Raw genomic sequence first — 14200 nt, 5'->3', positions numbered from 1 at the left:
GCTGGAAACCCTGACCACATCACGACAGCTGGGGTGGCAGGACAGTAGGATTGTCTTTGGTCTTAGCAGTTGTCCCATCTCTGTATCAGCTTTAGCACACTCAGACTAGCTGTTGTACTCATCTGTCTGGGGAATTGCCAGGAAAACTTTGGAGGCCTGGTTTTGTTCTTTTTTTTTTTTGTTTGTTTGGTTTTTTTTTAGTTGGTGTGTGTCAGGTTTTTTTGCAGTTGCAAACACTAGACCTTCCCTCTGTGCAGCTGGGAGAGCATGACAGATGGATGGTTTTTAGCTGGACACTGAGTAGGGGTTTGTTTTATTTTGAGATAAGTTCTCAGGAAGGGCTTTACGGAGGTGTGAGTGAGTATACAGGGAGCAAAGTAGTGAAGAATTAGGCCTGCTGTGGGCAGGCTTGGTGCACACTTCCCCCACCACGGGAACTCAGCCATCGTCTACAGCAGACACATTATTTTGGTTTTAGGCAGAGATTGCTAATCCTGCTAAATTGGCAGTGGGCTCAGTCACTCACCCTACTAAAGGTTCAGATTAACCTTGCATCCTGGAGGTAGCTTTTCTGAATCGGATGGGTTTAGGATTCTGGTCCTAAGAGGTAAAGCAGCAAGTCATCTTGCCACTTTGCCCCTGCTCCCAGGAAGAGGGTGCTCAGGTGACATATCAGGAGAGCCACCACAGGGTCATTCTGCCTTGCTGCTGCTGCTCCCTGTGCTGGTGCAGCAGGCACGAAGGAGTCCAGCAGTGATTCATCAGGAATCCTTGGATCTTGGCTGATAGCAATCATTCCTGCTGGGCTGCTAAAATAGATATGGCCAGAGCATAAAATAGCTAATAAAAACAAAATCCTCCATGGAAAATTCATTCTTCAGGGTATGAAGTTCCAGTTGCCACGCCAAAGAGAAGCTGAGAAGAGAAAGATTTGAGATTTTCTATCTTGAAGGAGGGGAGGGGGTGTTATTGATCTCATCTCCCAGGTCTCTCCAATCTGTTCATTTACTCCATTTCGCTTAAAGGATTCGCATCATGGTAACCTTGATTTATTATCTGTTTTCTTTTTTGATTCAACCTCTCAAAATTGTGCACTGGCTTGAACCTGCAGTAATAAACCAGCACAGTTACTCCCTCTTATCTCCGGCATGCATGTAATGCCTTCTGTGCTGTGTGTAGCCAATTCATTCTTGCAGACAGGCAGCAAGGTGAAATATAGAAAAAATTGCCCTCCCTGATCAAGAGTATAGGATGGGCAGAGTTTTCACTCTGTTCAAGTGCGGAACAGAGGGCATGGCAGGAATGTGGTGTTGTCTCCATGTCAGGATGAGACTCCAGACAGGTACCGTGCCAGCTGTGGCCTGTAAGACCAGGCAAGGCCTTTCTAGCACTTAGCCGCAGCAAGCCGTAAGAATCCCATGTAGCAGCTTCTTGCAAAGGCTTGGCTTCCAGAAGCAAGCAAGGCAGACATGTGGGTCCTAGCAAGGGTGCAGGACACAAACCGTTAGTCGGGTGGGGCTGGATGAGGATTCTGGGTCTAACCCTGAGTAGGAATTGATGAATAAGCTGTATTGCACTTGGAGTAGCCTTGAGAGATGCTATGGAGAGCTTTGACTCATAATTTGTAGGAATAAGCTGTGTGGGTATGTGTACATCATTATATTGGCACATGTGTGTGCAGGCCGGAGGGGCTTGTGTCACTTTAGCTGTACTAATTAGTTACAGTAGTCATCTCTGTGTTTAGACAAGCCTAAAATCAAGGGTTGCATTATCATCATGCCAGAAGTCCAAGGGCAGCTCTTAATTACTATTTCTCAGTGTGCAAAGGTTTTTATAAAATAAAGCTGTATAGCTGTGATGTTTGCCTGGACTTGTGTCTCCCGAGATGGAAGAGTAGAAATTATCTGTGAGCTGACATCACCAGCAAAAATATCCCCTGCAGGAGGAGAGAGAGGGGAGCTTCTAGCTTTATTTTAATATGCGTTAGGCAATGCTTAAACATCTCTCCTGAATTGTTTACATGAAAGAGTCAGACTTTACACCTGGGAGTAGCTGTGTTTGTATCTAGGCTGTAGCCTGCTCCCACTGGAGTCAAGTGTGACGAGGTTTTTAAGGGATTTGGGTACAGCAAAAGTAGCACTTCTTTTGTAGTCCCAGCTTACTCAAATTCTCCTGGTAGCCTTTTGAATGCCGCCACAGATCCGGGAAGCCCCTGCTGCTTCAGAAAAGCAGCTTTTAATGTGTATACTGCTGGTTTTCCCCCTCCAAAATCCATCCAGAGTAATAAAGCACTCCCTTTCCCCAGGGTTAGTGAGCCATCGAGTCAGCCACATGAGACCAATGGCCCCCAGGTTATGAAGGCAGCACTTGGTTTCGAAGCAGGAGATCGAACCTACCTTGTTACCCACTTATCTTTGACTTGCTAAGATACCCAGCGCAGCAGGAGGGTGCGGAGGAATGCCAAAGATAGCGTTTAACAGTCTCCAATGTCTTTCCCTTCTAGCCAGCCTAGGGTTGCATCACAGCATTGTCTCCCTAAGAAGATGGATAAAGCAAAGGAGTATCTGAGGAATTCTCTGGGTAGGAGCCCCAGTCCTCCTGGTACCAGCAATGAGGCTTCATGCTGGGACTGCAGTCCAGGAACAAGTTTGTTGCTTCCTGATAGCTGCAACCAGGGGCCAAAAGAATACTCAGCCTTTAGACAAAAGACATCTTACGCTGATGTCCTCACTCCAGGAGCCTCCAACATGTTGGGGGTAAGTGCAAAGAGCAATTCTTTTTCTACCGCTGTCCTAAAATGAAAAGACCTATGGTACACCTGGGTGGAGAAATACAGCTTTCGCCTCAGGTCCTAGCCCTTCATTTTGGTCAGAGATTTTAATGAAGACCTTGACCCGTACAGAGTGAAGCCATAAGGCTCTTCCTGATCATAGTTGTGCTGCCTTCCTCAGCAACCAGTACTACCACTGTCATGGTGTCCACCTTTAGGACATCAATGTGGCAGGGCAGGTGTGTGGTTGTGACTGCAAATGATATTTAGAAGTAAAACCCTAATGACTGCCTAATCAGCCCCCAATCTGCATCTTAAACTGCACTCTGCTGACAAATCCCCTGCCTCTCTGTACACTGGGCAGAACTTTGCAGGTATTTGTGTCTCTTTGAGCCTTTTCTGACCATTACTCACAGTCTCAATTGTCCCTAAGGCTCTGGTAAAGTTGGTCTTACAGTCTCACTTTCTCTCTGGACCTCTATAACGCACCCTCCCACTGTGCTAGAACTGTGCTTTGTTATCTCTGACACTTCCCTCACATGCTGCATTTCAGGATGTTTGTGCTGGCCCCCGTATGTACCACGCTTTGCTAAGACAGGCAGACCTTGAGCAGCACACCCCTAAAGGTAAATATATTGAGAGGAAAATTGATGTGGCAGGAAATGGGGCCATCATTCTTAAGGTTGCTTATAGTGAGCATGTTGGGAACTAAGCTGATAACTCTAGGTTAGTGCTTTGCTTTCATTCTCCTCTCGGTGCTCGGGAATGGTGCAGAGCTGCTTGAATGTCCTGTGAAAAGTGAATTTCATGTGGAGGTGGAGCAAAGTGATCTGAATGGGTGGTAAACCAGTGCTCCCTTGTCTCCTGGATATATCCACTCCCCCCAGCATGTTCAGGGTGGGCTATGTTGCTGCTTATGGGAGTTTTGGTCCCATGAGCCAGGAGAGCACTGAATTTGCATGTGCTGTCATTGAGTATGGAGCCAGCAGTGTCCCTTTCCTAAGAAAACAGGACCTGCCTGAGAGCGCTGTATCGAGTTGTAGGTACCCATAGCCAAAGTCACGGCACTCTTTCATTTATTCATTCTGTATCCAACTGCACCCCAGAGTGGCCTGTTCTCCCTAGATGCAAGAGGTCTGTGTATACAGAGCTGCTAGTCCCACCTGCTTACAAGAGCTTGTTGTATCATGGATACTCAAATACAGGAGCAGAGCATGGCTGAAAGGTTTGCCAGCACTCTCCTGTCCCCTAGAGCACCCCTGGGGATACAGATCATAGACTGGCAGCAGGTGAGGAGAAAGTGTGCATGTGAGAGGATTTTAGTCTTAGGGAAAGATGGGAACTATATATACCACCTTCCTGTGCTTAGAAGTGACATTTATTTTCATGAGTGAGGACAAATGACTGCATCCTCAAGTGAATCTTGACAAGCTAGACTCATCTCTAACAAGTGGAGACAGATCTCTATTTATGATCTGCTGCTTCTTCAAGGGGGAAGAAGCTATCAAGCTGGAAATGTAAATGCAAATGAAACGCTAAGTATTGACATAAATAGTTGATAGTGCACAAAGTGCCATAATGGATGGTGCCATGGATTTTGCAGCAATGAAGTGACAAAATTGGAACAGCTGTGCTCCCTGACAACAAATATAAATCAGGGCCATTTTGTAAGGACCCCAAGCAAGAGATAGACGTGAGGCTAAGGAGCTGCATCTTGGGGATTCCTTGAACTTACCGTAAGCATGCATGTTGGTATGAACAACGCAAATGCTTAGGATCATATTTGTTCCAGGCTAGGTGCCCTTCCTAAGAGAGGGGAGGAGAGAGAGAGAGAGAGAGAGGAGCCATTTCAACAGCCATTTCCTTTAGTCCCTAAGCAGACAATGTACAGCTACAAGGGTTCAGTTGGGGGCCATTTAAGAAGGGCAAGGGAATGACCTATTAGAGGACCCTTTCTGTACCTGATCATCCTGAAATGTGTCTGGATTCAGCATTATTGGCTGCTCTGCACAATTGCTTTGAAATCAAGGGGTTGCATCCATGATACAAGCAGAAGCACATGGAGCAGAGTGAAGGACTGGGTCCAAAGCTTGACGTACAAAATACCCACTTACAAGCCAGAACCTTAAGTTTCTCCTTGGTAGACTGTGAAAGTTCATCAAATGAAAAACTCTCACTCCACTAAGATCCATTTATAGTTCAATGCTTAGCTCTGTCTAGGGAATAGGGCTTTTTAAAGCTTGCATGCAATTACTTAATTTAGGTTAAGCTTCAAATTCCCAGTTTGCTGCTGTTCTATTATTTGTGGCTTGTTTAGCAATATAAACAGTTTGGTTTATTTATGGGGTAAATGACATAGTTTAATTTCAGCCAATTCTTGGAAATGTATGCTTTCTGCTTAGTCCAAATTCCCATTGAAAACGTTTGGCCAGATCGTTAGATTGTTAGCTGTTCAACTAAATTTTTTCTCACACCATTGTTGATGTGAGTGGGAGGTTCGCTTGAGCAAAAACTGCAGAGAGGTTTGTCCCAAGTAAGGTGTGAATAGGGAATTCAGGACGTGAAGATGCCCTGGGCACCTCACTCTCTCCTGCAGTATTCTTAAGCCCTTTATCACCATCTTGACCAAGTTCCTCCCAGCTACAACTGACTCTTGGTCTCGGGGCACTTCAGGAGGGCAGGGAAATCCCATCTCTTTCTGAGAATGAGGGAAACCATATGCTAAGAGACAGTAACTTGCCCATGGGCATGTAGAGAGTCTGTAGCAAAGCTGGAAACGGAACAGAGCTCCATAAAGCCAGGTCAGTGTCCTACCTCCTAATAAGGTGCATGACAGTAAGTCTCAGTGGAGGCTTCTTCTATGCCATCATTTTAATACTGGAAACCCATAATGACATGTTGCAGCAGGAAAAAAGGTCTTCCTTTCTGTTTCCTGTTTGATGTCTGCTTGATTTCTCTCACAAATCTAGTGAAGTGACTTCTGCAGACAACTCGGGAGACAGCACAGTCCTCCTGTGTGTGTGAATGTAAAGCAGAGTGATGTCTGGTGGTTTCAGATGTGTTTTGCTATGTCTCTTAGTCACAACCTTCCAGATGCCTGAGGACTTCTTAAGTGTCCTGGATAAGCAAGTGATTGGACCAACCACTGAGAACCTCATCAAGTCAGATTTCCCAGTACAATCATTTCAGCCCAAAGTGCAGATTCCTTTCCAACGGCTTCCAGGACAATGCCCTCGGAAGGTTGAAGTAGAGAGGTAAGTAACCAGAAGGTGGCTAGAGACATAATTATGGAATGGACACAGCAGTTCAGGTGTTGCTTTTTGCTTTCAAGACATGGCATGTCAAAAATCTCTAGGAAAATACTGTCCTGTAAAGCAATGGTCTCCAAAGTGGGGCATGCGCAATGCAGCTGGTATGCAAGACAACTCACTGGGATGTGGGAAGAAAATAATTTTTAAAAATAGTGTTTTATTTCATTTTTTATCATCCTTTTTTAATTTTTATTTTTTGTATGCTCTATAATGTTCATAATATATTACTACAGTAGTACATGTATATAATTTATAAATTGGACTAGATTATCATTGTAGGTCCCTTCCAACTGAACTATTTTATTCTATAAATGAAGAAATAGAGATGTGTGCAGTGTGTGCTCAAAAACTTTTTTACTGATAGGGGTGCACAATCCAAAAGTGGAGTTGTAGGCATGGGAGCCCTTCTAGGTGCTTTTAGTGGTTATTTCCCCATCTGATTCAAAACAGGATGAGACGGTTATATCTCACCTTTGATATTGCTGAGCTCTTAGCCAGCGAGGGGATAGACTCCAATCAGCTGATGCCAAGGCACCATGATCCTGACAATATTCCAACTGTTGAGGAGAAGAAAGATCCTACCTTTCCCATCTACCTCCCGTTGAAGGTCAGAGAGCATGTTTGGCACTTGTGATCTGTCTTATTGCTTATACCATGGGATGTTTCTGAAAACTGCGGGACACTTAGCGATCACTGAATCAACAGGCAATAAAAAAAGGAAATGCTTTAAAGCAGGTTTGGGCCCTGAAGGGTCTCTGCAAGATGCTGAGCATCTTCTGCAGGGTGCCCACTACTTCCATCAGAACTAATAGTCCTTGAGGGTGCTCCTCACTGTCATTTGTGTATCCAAAGAAAAGATGTTGTCTCATGTTTCCTTCTGAGTGCAGTAGTTAGCAGTATTATTGCATGAGACCTCTCTAGGTGGTGGTCTGCACTCCCTAGGGAAGTGCTAGATATTGCTGTTTGGGAGAAGATTGTTGATCAAACATCAGCACAGCTTTTGCACCTGGACTGTTTTGCATTTTCTTAGCCCATTTAGGAACTATATGTTAATTTCCCTCTCATGAAATGTTGTATTGGCTACTTCCGTCTCTCTGAAGTAAGACTTAATTTTACTCGTGTCCTGGCTTTTTAGATATTTGACAATGATGAGTATGACTGTCGAACTCCAGAAGAGTGGATCTCGCTAGGACTGGAGCCAGGATCTCAGGATAGAAAGCCAGTGCCTGGAAAAGCACTTTTACCTACAGATGATGTACTTGGACACGGTAAAGCTTGAATGAGTTACTGCTCAAGCAAGGCAACGCTAACAGTTACAGGCCCATTCAGCAGAAGAGAATGTGTAGATTCTGATGAATGTGGCTCTGAATAGCAGAAAAGCAATATCTCATTCTGACCAGGCTCAGGCAGTCAGAGCAAGAGACCAGGGGTCTCACTGACAATGACTCCTGCCCTGGACTGACTATTTCCACTGTTTTAGAAGTAGCCTTTTAACTTTTGCCCTCCTCTTTCTGTGCCTGGAAGTCAGTACTGTCAAAATTTTGCTTTATTGATATATAGGTGTCATCATGAAGTTTGTTAGCTTGCACACAGCATGTTCTGCCTGGATTTCACAGCAAGTGCAGGATCAGAAGTCAAGTTCAGACTGCAGTGAAAATCCAAGTAGTAAATCTAGGGCAAATTAAGTGATGTGGGTGTTGTTTTCCTGTCACTTGGAGCCTTTGCAATAAGAAGGCATCACTAGGTACAGCTGATCTGGTGTCCAGTTGTGGCTGCAGGTCATATCAACACATCTGCACTAGCTTTAAATCATAGGAACTGACACGTGTACTGACTGTAGCTCTGGGGCAACCTCCAGAAGCTTGGCTGTCTGCAAAACCTAAGCGTAAAACATAAGCTGTGTGGATCTGCAGGCAGCCAGCACATGATGGCTGGGTTCTGCTTGCAGGTGGCTTGGGGAACACTACACCTGATCACTCTCCAGGTTGAATGGACTGTTCTGCACACAAGTAGTCAGACCCTCTGGGCCCTGGGGAGAGTGAGACCACTGACATCTGTGTACTGCCAGCACTGTTCCAAATTCCTGTAGTTCAGACCTGTCATTAACAGTATCCATTTTATATCTATACTGATATTGATACAGATATATACATCTGGGTAGCACCTCCCGGTATTTTAGAGGATCTGAACACTTAAGAGTTAGATGCCCTGGGAATGACCCAAAGAAATAATAGGTCTGGGGAGAAGGTACAGGGTTTTACATCTACTCCCAATTAGAAGAATGAGGACTTATGTGGAGGGTGACACAGGGCTAGACCCACACATGGGAAAGGAGAATGGGAACCCCACAGAGCTCATGTGGGTAATGAGGGTCCTGGATCAAGGGGTGAAGGAATTGGAGGCAGAGGGGTCCCTAGGTATGGGCTGAAAGAGGATGTAGGGGCATATGGGATCCAGATGTAAGACTATGGCTTCAAAGAGTGAGTGGGAGTGCCTGAAGCAGGAGGTAGGAGGATGGTCCACAGGGAACCTATATCGGTAAGAGGAGGGGAATGGAGAGCTTTGGTGTGTGCAGTTGGAAATGCTAAGCAGTAAGACCTCAGTTCATTATTTATTTTATCACAGCAGAAATTACGTGAGATTGACTAAGAACTAAACCAGTAAATGGATTTGACTGTAGCGTCACCCCCCTTATCAGGAAAGTACATTTGCTCTAGCTTCCAGGAGAATGGACTAACTCCATTTTAATCATTGATTCTCTCAGAGGACCCCAAAAGCCAGAAGTTAATCTACAAGTGGATTGATGTTGGTGTTCTGGATTATGACAAGGAGACAGGACTCTACTTGGTCCATAAAACAGATAAGAATGGGCTGGTGCGGGATGAAGAGGGGAGACCCATCCTCAATGGAGGAGTAACTCCAGAAGGTGTGTTTTGAGTAAGGCCTTTTGGGACCTGGCATATACTTTTGAGGGCAGTTCATTTCCCATGCTAGTTGGTCCTAGGTAGAGATTGGAAGGACATCAAGAAGTCATTCAATTCCTCTCCCCGTTACCACCCTTGACATGTGTCTGTTTAACCTGTCTGGAAAAACCTCCAGGGGAGAGAAGTCCACACCTTAATTTGACAACCTATTTGAGGCCTTCCCTTTGGAGATACCTTTCTTTTTTCTGTCTCTCATCTTTCCTGCCTTCAGGACGAGTTAAATGATGGTCTTTCTGGGTCAATGCCATTTTGAGGGGGAATGTGGACATCTTAAGATGAAGTACACCCCTCTTGAAAGGTTTGGAGCTGCTGTTAATTCCATGTTCCTTGTCTCTTGCTGTCCTCAGTTTTGGTCCCTCATTTTTATCTCCAGTAAACCAGCCCTATTATATTGTCCATCAAAAAGCTGCTGTCAGCATTGCAAGCCCTTCTGTTTTCCCTGTAGACTCTTGTAAGCTTTACTTTCATTTCCCAGGAAGAGCCCCATTGTTGTCATGTCAGTACTGGGTGCCACGAGTTTGCCTGCTGTTTGTGGCTGAAGATCCCCAGGTGTTTGCACAGCGGATAGTTTCTGCCAACAACTTGCGTAAGAAGACACAGGCGCTGCTACTGTACCATTTGTATGTGGACTGCATGCCCACAGATGGACTAAACAGCATCAGCAAGAAGAGCCTGCAGAGAATGAAGCTGTTGGCTGTGCATACACCCAAACTGAGGAAAGAGAAGAGGTAAAGCATTAAGTACATGTCTGGGTCTCTGCCTTCAGTCCATTAACATTGTAGGACCTCACAGGGCTACAAAACAAGTGCCAATGGAGGCAGATCTTGAGCATCCAACTCATAGACTGTGGATCTGATCTGCCTTCCAGCCTGTGCACATGCACACCACCCCCTGGCCCAGAGTGTCATCAGAAGTAGGTTGGACAGGAGCCCCAGGGGCACGTGTACAGGATGGGTGGTTTGTCAGTGTTCCCAGATGAAGGAGGTGTACTTCATGTGCAGATCCACTGAGCCATGCGTATGCCTACAGTTAAGTGGCCTTTGACAGCAGGAAAATTGGACAGAAATGACATGATTGGCCTTGTCTTCCTGTGCTTTTAGGGAACAGATCAGTCACTGCTGAACTGATATGCAGGCCGCCAGCCATCTCTAGAGAGTTGGCTGTTGTCTGCTGGTGACTCTTCTACCTATTAACAGCTGCTAAAACAAATCAAAAGAAGATCTGCACAGGGTGATGCAAACAGGACAGATCTCCATCTGGATGTAATTCAGTGTCTCTTTGAGATGCAGTTCATATCAGGAAGGTGTTTTAAGAGTCCCTGGGCTGGTGAATCATGAGCTGTTGGTGGTGTTGCTGGGAATCAGCCATACTGCCCTGCTCAGAGACAGGAAGGTGTGAAGGGGTGCATGGTCTGCCACCTAAACTAGAGAGTAGGAGAGTATTTAGTTGCTGTGAGAAGAAATATAGGCATAAAGTACTCTGCCTGCTTGAGATGAAGGTTGATAATTTCCTAGGACAAACAGCAGGGTTTCAGCACTTATACATGTTGGCTGCCGAAACAAATGTCAAGAGGTGTTCAGCAGGAGGCAGTTGGGATGACAGCTCAGATAGCCCAACTTTTCCAGAGCTGCCAGCTAGCTTCCTAAGTTCTTGCTTATTTCCCCTTCCCTCTGTAATCCTTCTTCCCAGTGGAGATTTTGCTTTGATCTGAAAAGACACTTGAGAAGACTGCAGTCCTACTCCCAGGTCCCTGCATGCCTCTGTTATTAAATGTCCGGTTGATAGCTTTGCTAGCTGCTTCATTGTCTGCACAGCTCTCCTAATGTGTTCAGTAGTAGGTGAGCTTTTGGGTTAGCAAATCCAGAAGGGAGTGAGCAAAGGATGGTTTTTGCAGTAAAGCTGCAAGCATACTTCTGCTCAAACACTATGGGTTATTATTGTTTCCATGTCTTGTGGCAGGGTATTAGACCATATGTGCTGCCTGGAGAAAGAAGTGAGATTAGACTATGAACGCACCATGAACAGGATAAGCTTTGACACTGTCGTCACTTCCAAACCTGAGATGTTTTCTTATGTCACCCTGCCAGACAAAGAGGAGAAGAAAGTACCAGAGAAAGGTAGGGACACAGTGAAACAGTCTGAATTAGGCATGGTTATAGGACCTCTTGTCTTTGATCGGATTCAAGCTTTGTTGCAGAAACTCTCAGGTTCACGTTAATTGTTGGAGCTCAAAAGGGGCAGCAGCAGATTATATGAGACTTTTGAGTGTGTCTGCTCTTTGTTAGGCTATATTTGCATGTTCATGTTACGTCAGTATAACACATTACCATCCGCCAGCTAAGCTGCAGTACCTCTGCAAGTGTCCCCTTAATGGCACCAAATGGATGGCACTGCAATTAGCTTAACTGCCTTCCACTCTGCACTGTGCTGGGACTTGCTGCCTTCCATTTGCTGGGCTGGGCTGTGGCATACCTCAGGTGTGAAAGAGGACTCGGGCTCTTTCAGAGTCCCAAAATGGCAGAAAATGACTGCAGTAAAAGATAAAGGGGGGAGCCAGTATATTGTGTACTTGGATCTTCCAAAGGTTGGAATGCCTTGAGGTGGTTCACAAGTGGCTTGTCACAGATGAGATGACTCAGCTGTGCCTTGAAGCCTCAGTGGGAAGATTCTTCAAGTCCAATGTTCTCTCATGGAAACTTCACGGGCCAAAGCTTCAGGGAGGTCAGGCACTGAGACAGTCCCTCAGCCACTAACGGGAGGCTGCAGAAAGTCTCTGCTGCAGAGAAGAGACTTTCTTTCATCCAGCCATCTGCTGAAACTGCTACATGATAATAAAGTCTGTGCAACAAAGGGGAGTCCCTCTCCCACGTGCTGTCCTGAAGGGAGCTGTAGTCTCCCTCTAAAACAGAAGCTGGGAATAACGTTGCAGGCAATAATGTTGTTGGTGTGTTTTTTTGGGTCAGGTCTCATCTGGATCCCAGACTATCCTTTTGTTGAACGACAGGCAGATTTCAACTTTGTCTCGCTCCTGAGCAGGCCAGAAGTCATCCTCCTCCTCACACAGGTGCAAGATGAGTGTAACAGGGCAGCCACCATGTCTCTGTTTAACTCAGCCTTAGCCAAGCACGTCTGCTTGGAGGAGTTTGAACAGATCCAGATACAGACCTTCACTCAGGTGAGCCGAGGAAGCGTGGGGGGATGAACACAGGGAGCAGCAAAGCAGGCTGGCAGTGCGTATTAGACAGTGCAGCAGCTGCAGGTCGATTCCCTGGAAAGGGATGAGCTTTCAAAGGAGACATTGTGGGTGGGGCAGGGAGGAATTTGCATGTGGGTGTCAAATGTATTGGAATGTGGGGAGAATAGGCTGAAAGAGCCATAGGCCCCTAGTTAGCATCAGCTATTGCTGACCATGCTTTTAGTCATGGGTTGAGCAAGTGGCCACATAGGGCTGCAGCCCTTCCTTCCCCATCCTGGTCTCCCTGCAGATAACAGTCCTGGCTGGCACTCAGAAGTGTCCAGGTTTTTTTGGCTTTATTTCCCCATCCATCCAGATGCAAGACACAAGAGCTTTGGTTCCCCCTGAAGCACTCATAGGGTAATGCTTTGCTACACTCTATGTTCTTTATGTACTTAATTAAATTACTCGGCTTGCAATGTCAGCAGACAGACTAGGACAAAAATTTGCAACTCTGTGATAACTCTTGCTGGAAGATCTTCGTGCCCTCTAAGTGAAGGCAGCACATTGCACCCTGGATGTGGCCACATGCAGTAACTTGCACAATTACATGCTAAATCAGTGGCAGAGGGCATGTGCTGGTCCTTCCCAGTCCCATGCTGTTTCAGCTAGGCAGTGCTGTCATCCACTCAGTGACTGAGGTTGTTTTATTACACTCAAACAGCAGCTGCCTGTGGAGCAAAAGTAACACTTGGTGGTATTTTAATAAATTAAAACACTGCAGACTGCTGCTGCCCTTGGCTTCTTCCCCTCTTTCTCCTCACTTGTCAAGAGAAGACAACATTCTGTCCTTTACTTGCTCATCATACTGTCTACACAGCTTTTTATGAGGGACCCTGACACAGGCAGCTCCAGGAATACTGTTCTATAGAAAAGAGAACAAAAAGGAAATGCTGTATATAAAATGAAAGAATAGAGCACTCCTGCTTTTTAATATCAGGCTTTCTTTTTGTAGGTCTTCTGTCAGTGAAGGAGATGTATGGCCAGGTTCACGTGCCACACGTGTGTGTGCATGAATTTGAGAGCTACTGTTTAGCTGTCGCAGCTCTGAGAGAACAGTTGCCTTTCACAGCAGAGAAAGGTCCAGCAGTCCCAGCTAGCAGCTAACCTTGCCATACTGCTTTCCCGTCGGCCCTTGGAGGATTACACACCTTTCTTTTTTCTTTGCCCTAGGTTCAGATGTTTCTCAAGAATACTTGGATAAATACTCTAAAGATTGCAGTAAAAAACAACCTGAAAGATGCAGGCAAAGAGTGGTACAACCTGCAACAGAGCCACTGGGATGTCTACCAAATGTCCAAACTCCATAAGCTGATGAAGCGCATCAAATTCATGCTTCAGGACTCCGTGCGGTATCTGGTGCAGAACTCATTGATCAGCTTCACCTGTTTTTTGCTGGATGGTTGCCATAGTATCCTGAATTGCTCAGAGGACATGGAATGGGGAGATGACCTCATCAATAGTCCCTACAGGTAAGGAAAGGAGAGGGAGAAAAAAAAAAGGGTGGAAAGAGCAGAAAAGTGCAGTGCCATTGTCTTTCTATAACTAGTGTTTTTGCAAGTAAAATTTGCACTGTATGGCATCTTTTGGCAGGGCTGTTTCCTCCAGTCCTCCCCTTGAGGCATTTGCTTGAGTATGGAAGAATGACACAGAGCTGGCTGCTCTGTTCAGGTTGCTGTTAGAGATAAGAAGCAGCCCGTCAGAACCAAGGTCTGCTACTTTGACATACTGGTCTAAAGATTAGCTATTTCCAGTATGCTTGGGGGAGCAAATAATGACTACTAGCTTTTTTTCTAGAGACCAGGAAGAAGAATACCAGGAGGCATGGCTGCTTAATTCCATTCTTGGATTAACCTCAGGAGTAGGATCTGACCTGGGATCTCTAAGAATACCAAATTTT

At 45.6% G+C, this 14200-nt stretch overlaps 1 protein-coding gene across 1 annotated transcript in view; it reads left to right on the top strand.

The window, feature by feature from the left end:
* The first annotated feature begins 5863 nt into the window (after window positions 1–5863).
* DNAH1 (dynein axonemal heavy chain 1) overlaps window positions 5864–14200 on the top strand; it is a 64782-nt gene continuing 56445 nt past the window's right edge. Inside the window, exons 1-8 of the mRNA XM_055805200.1 lie at window positions 5864–6024; window positions 6532–6688; window positions 7217–7349; window positions 8846–9007; window positions 9541–9793; window positions 11025–11182; window positions 12029–12240; window positions 13474–13772. Of these exons, the coding sequence (XP_055661175.1) occupies window positions 5864–6024; window positions 6532–6688; window positions 7217–7349; window positions 8846–9007; window positions 9541–9793; window positions 11025–11182; window positions 12029–12240; window positions 13474–13772 (1535 nt within the window). The remainder of the gene's footprint in view (window positions 6025–6531; window positions 6689–7216; window positions 7350–8845; window positions 9008–9540; window positions 9794–11024; window positions 11183–12028; window positions 12241–13473; window positions 13773–14200) is intronic.

The sequence above is a fragment of the Falco peregrinus genome, chromosome 5 (assembly GCF_023634155.1).
Source record: "Falco peregrinus isolate bFalPer1 chromosome 5, bFalPer1.pri, whole genome shotgun sequence".
NCBI lineage: Eukaryota > Metazoa > Chordata > Aves > Falconiformes > Falconidae > Falco > Falco peregrinus.
This window is presented reverse-complemented; position numbering and strand designations above follow the sequence as displayed.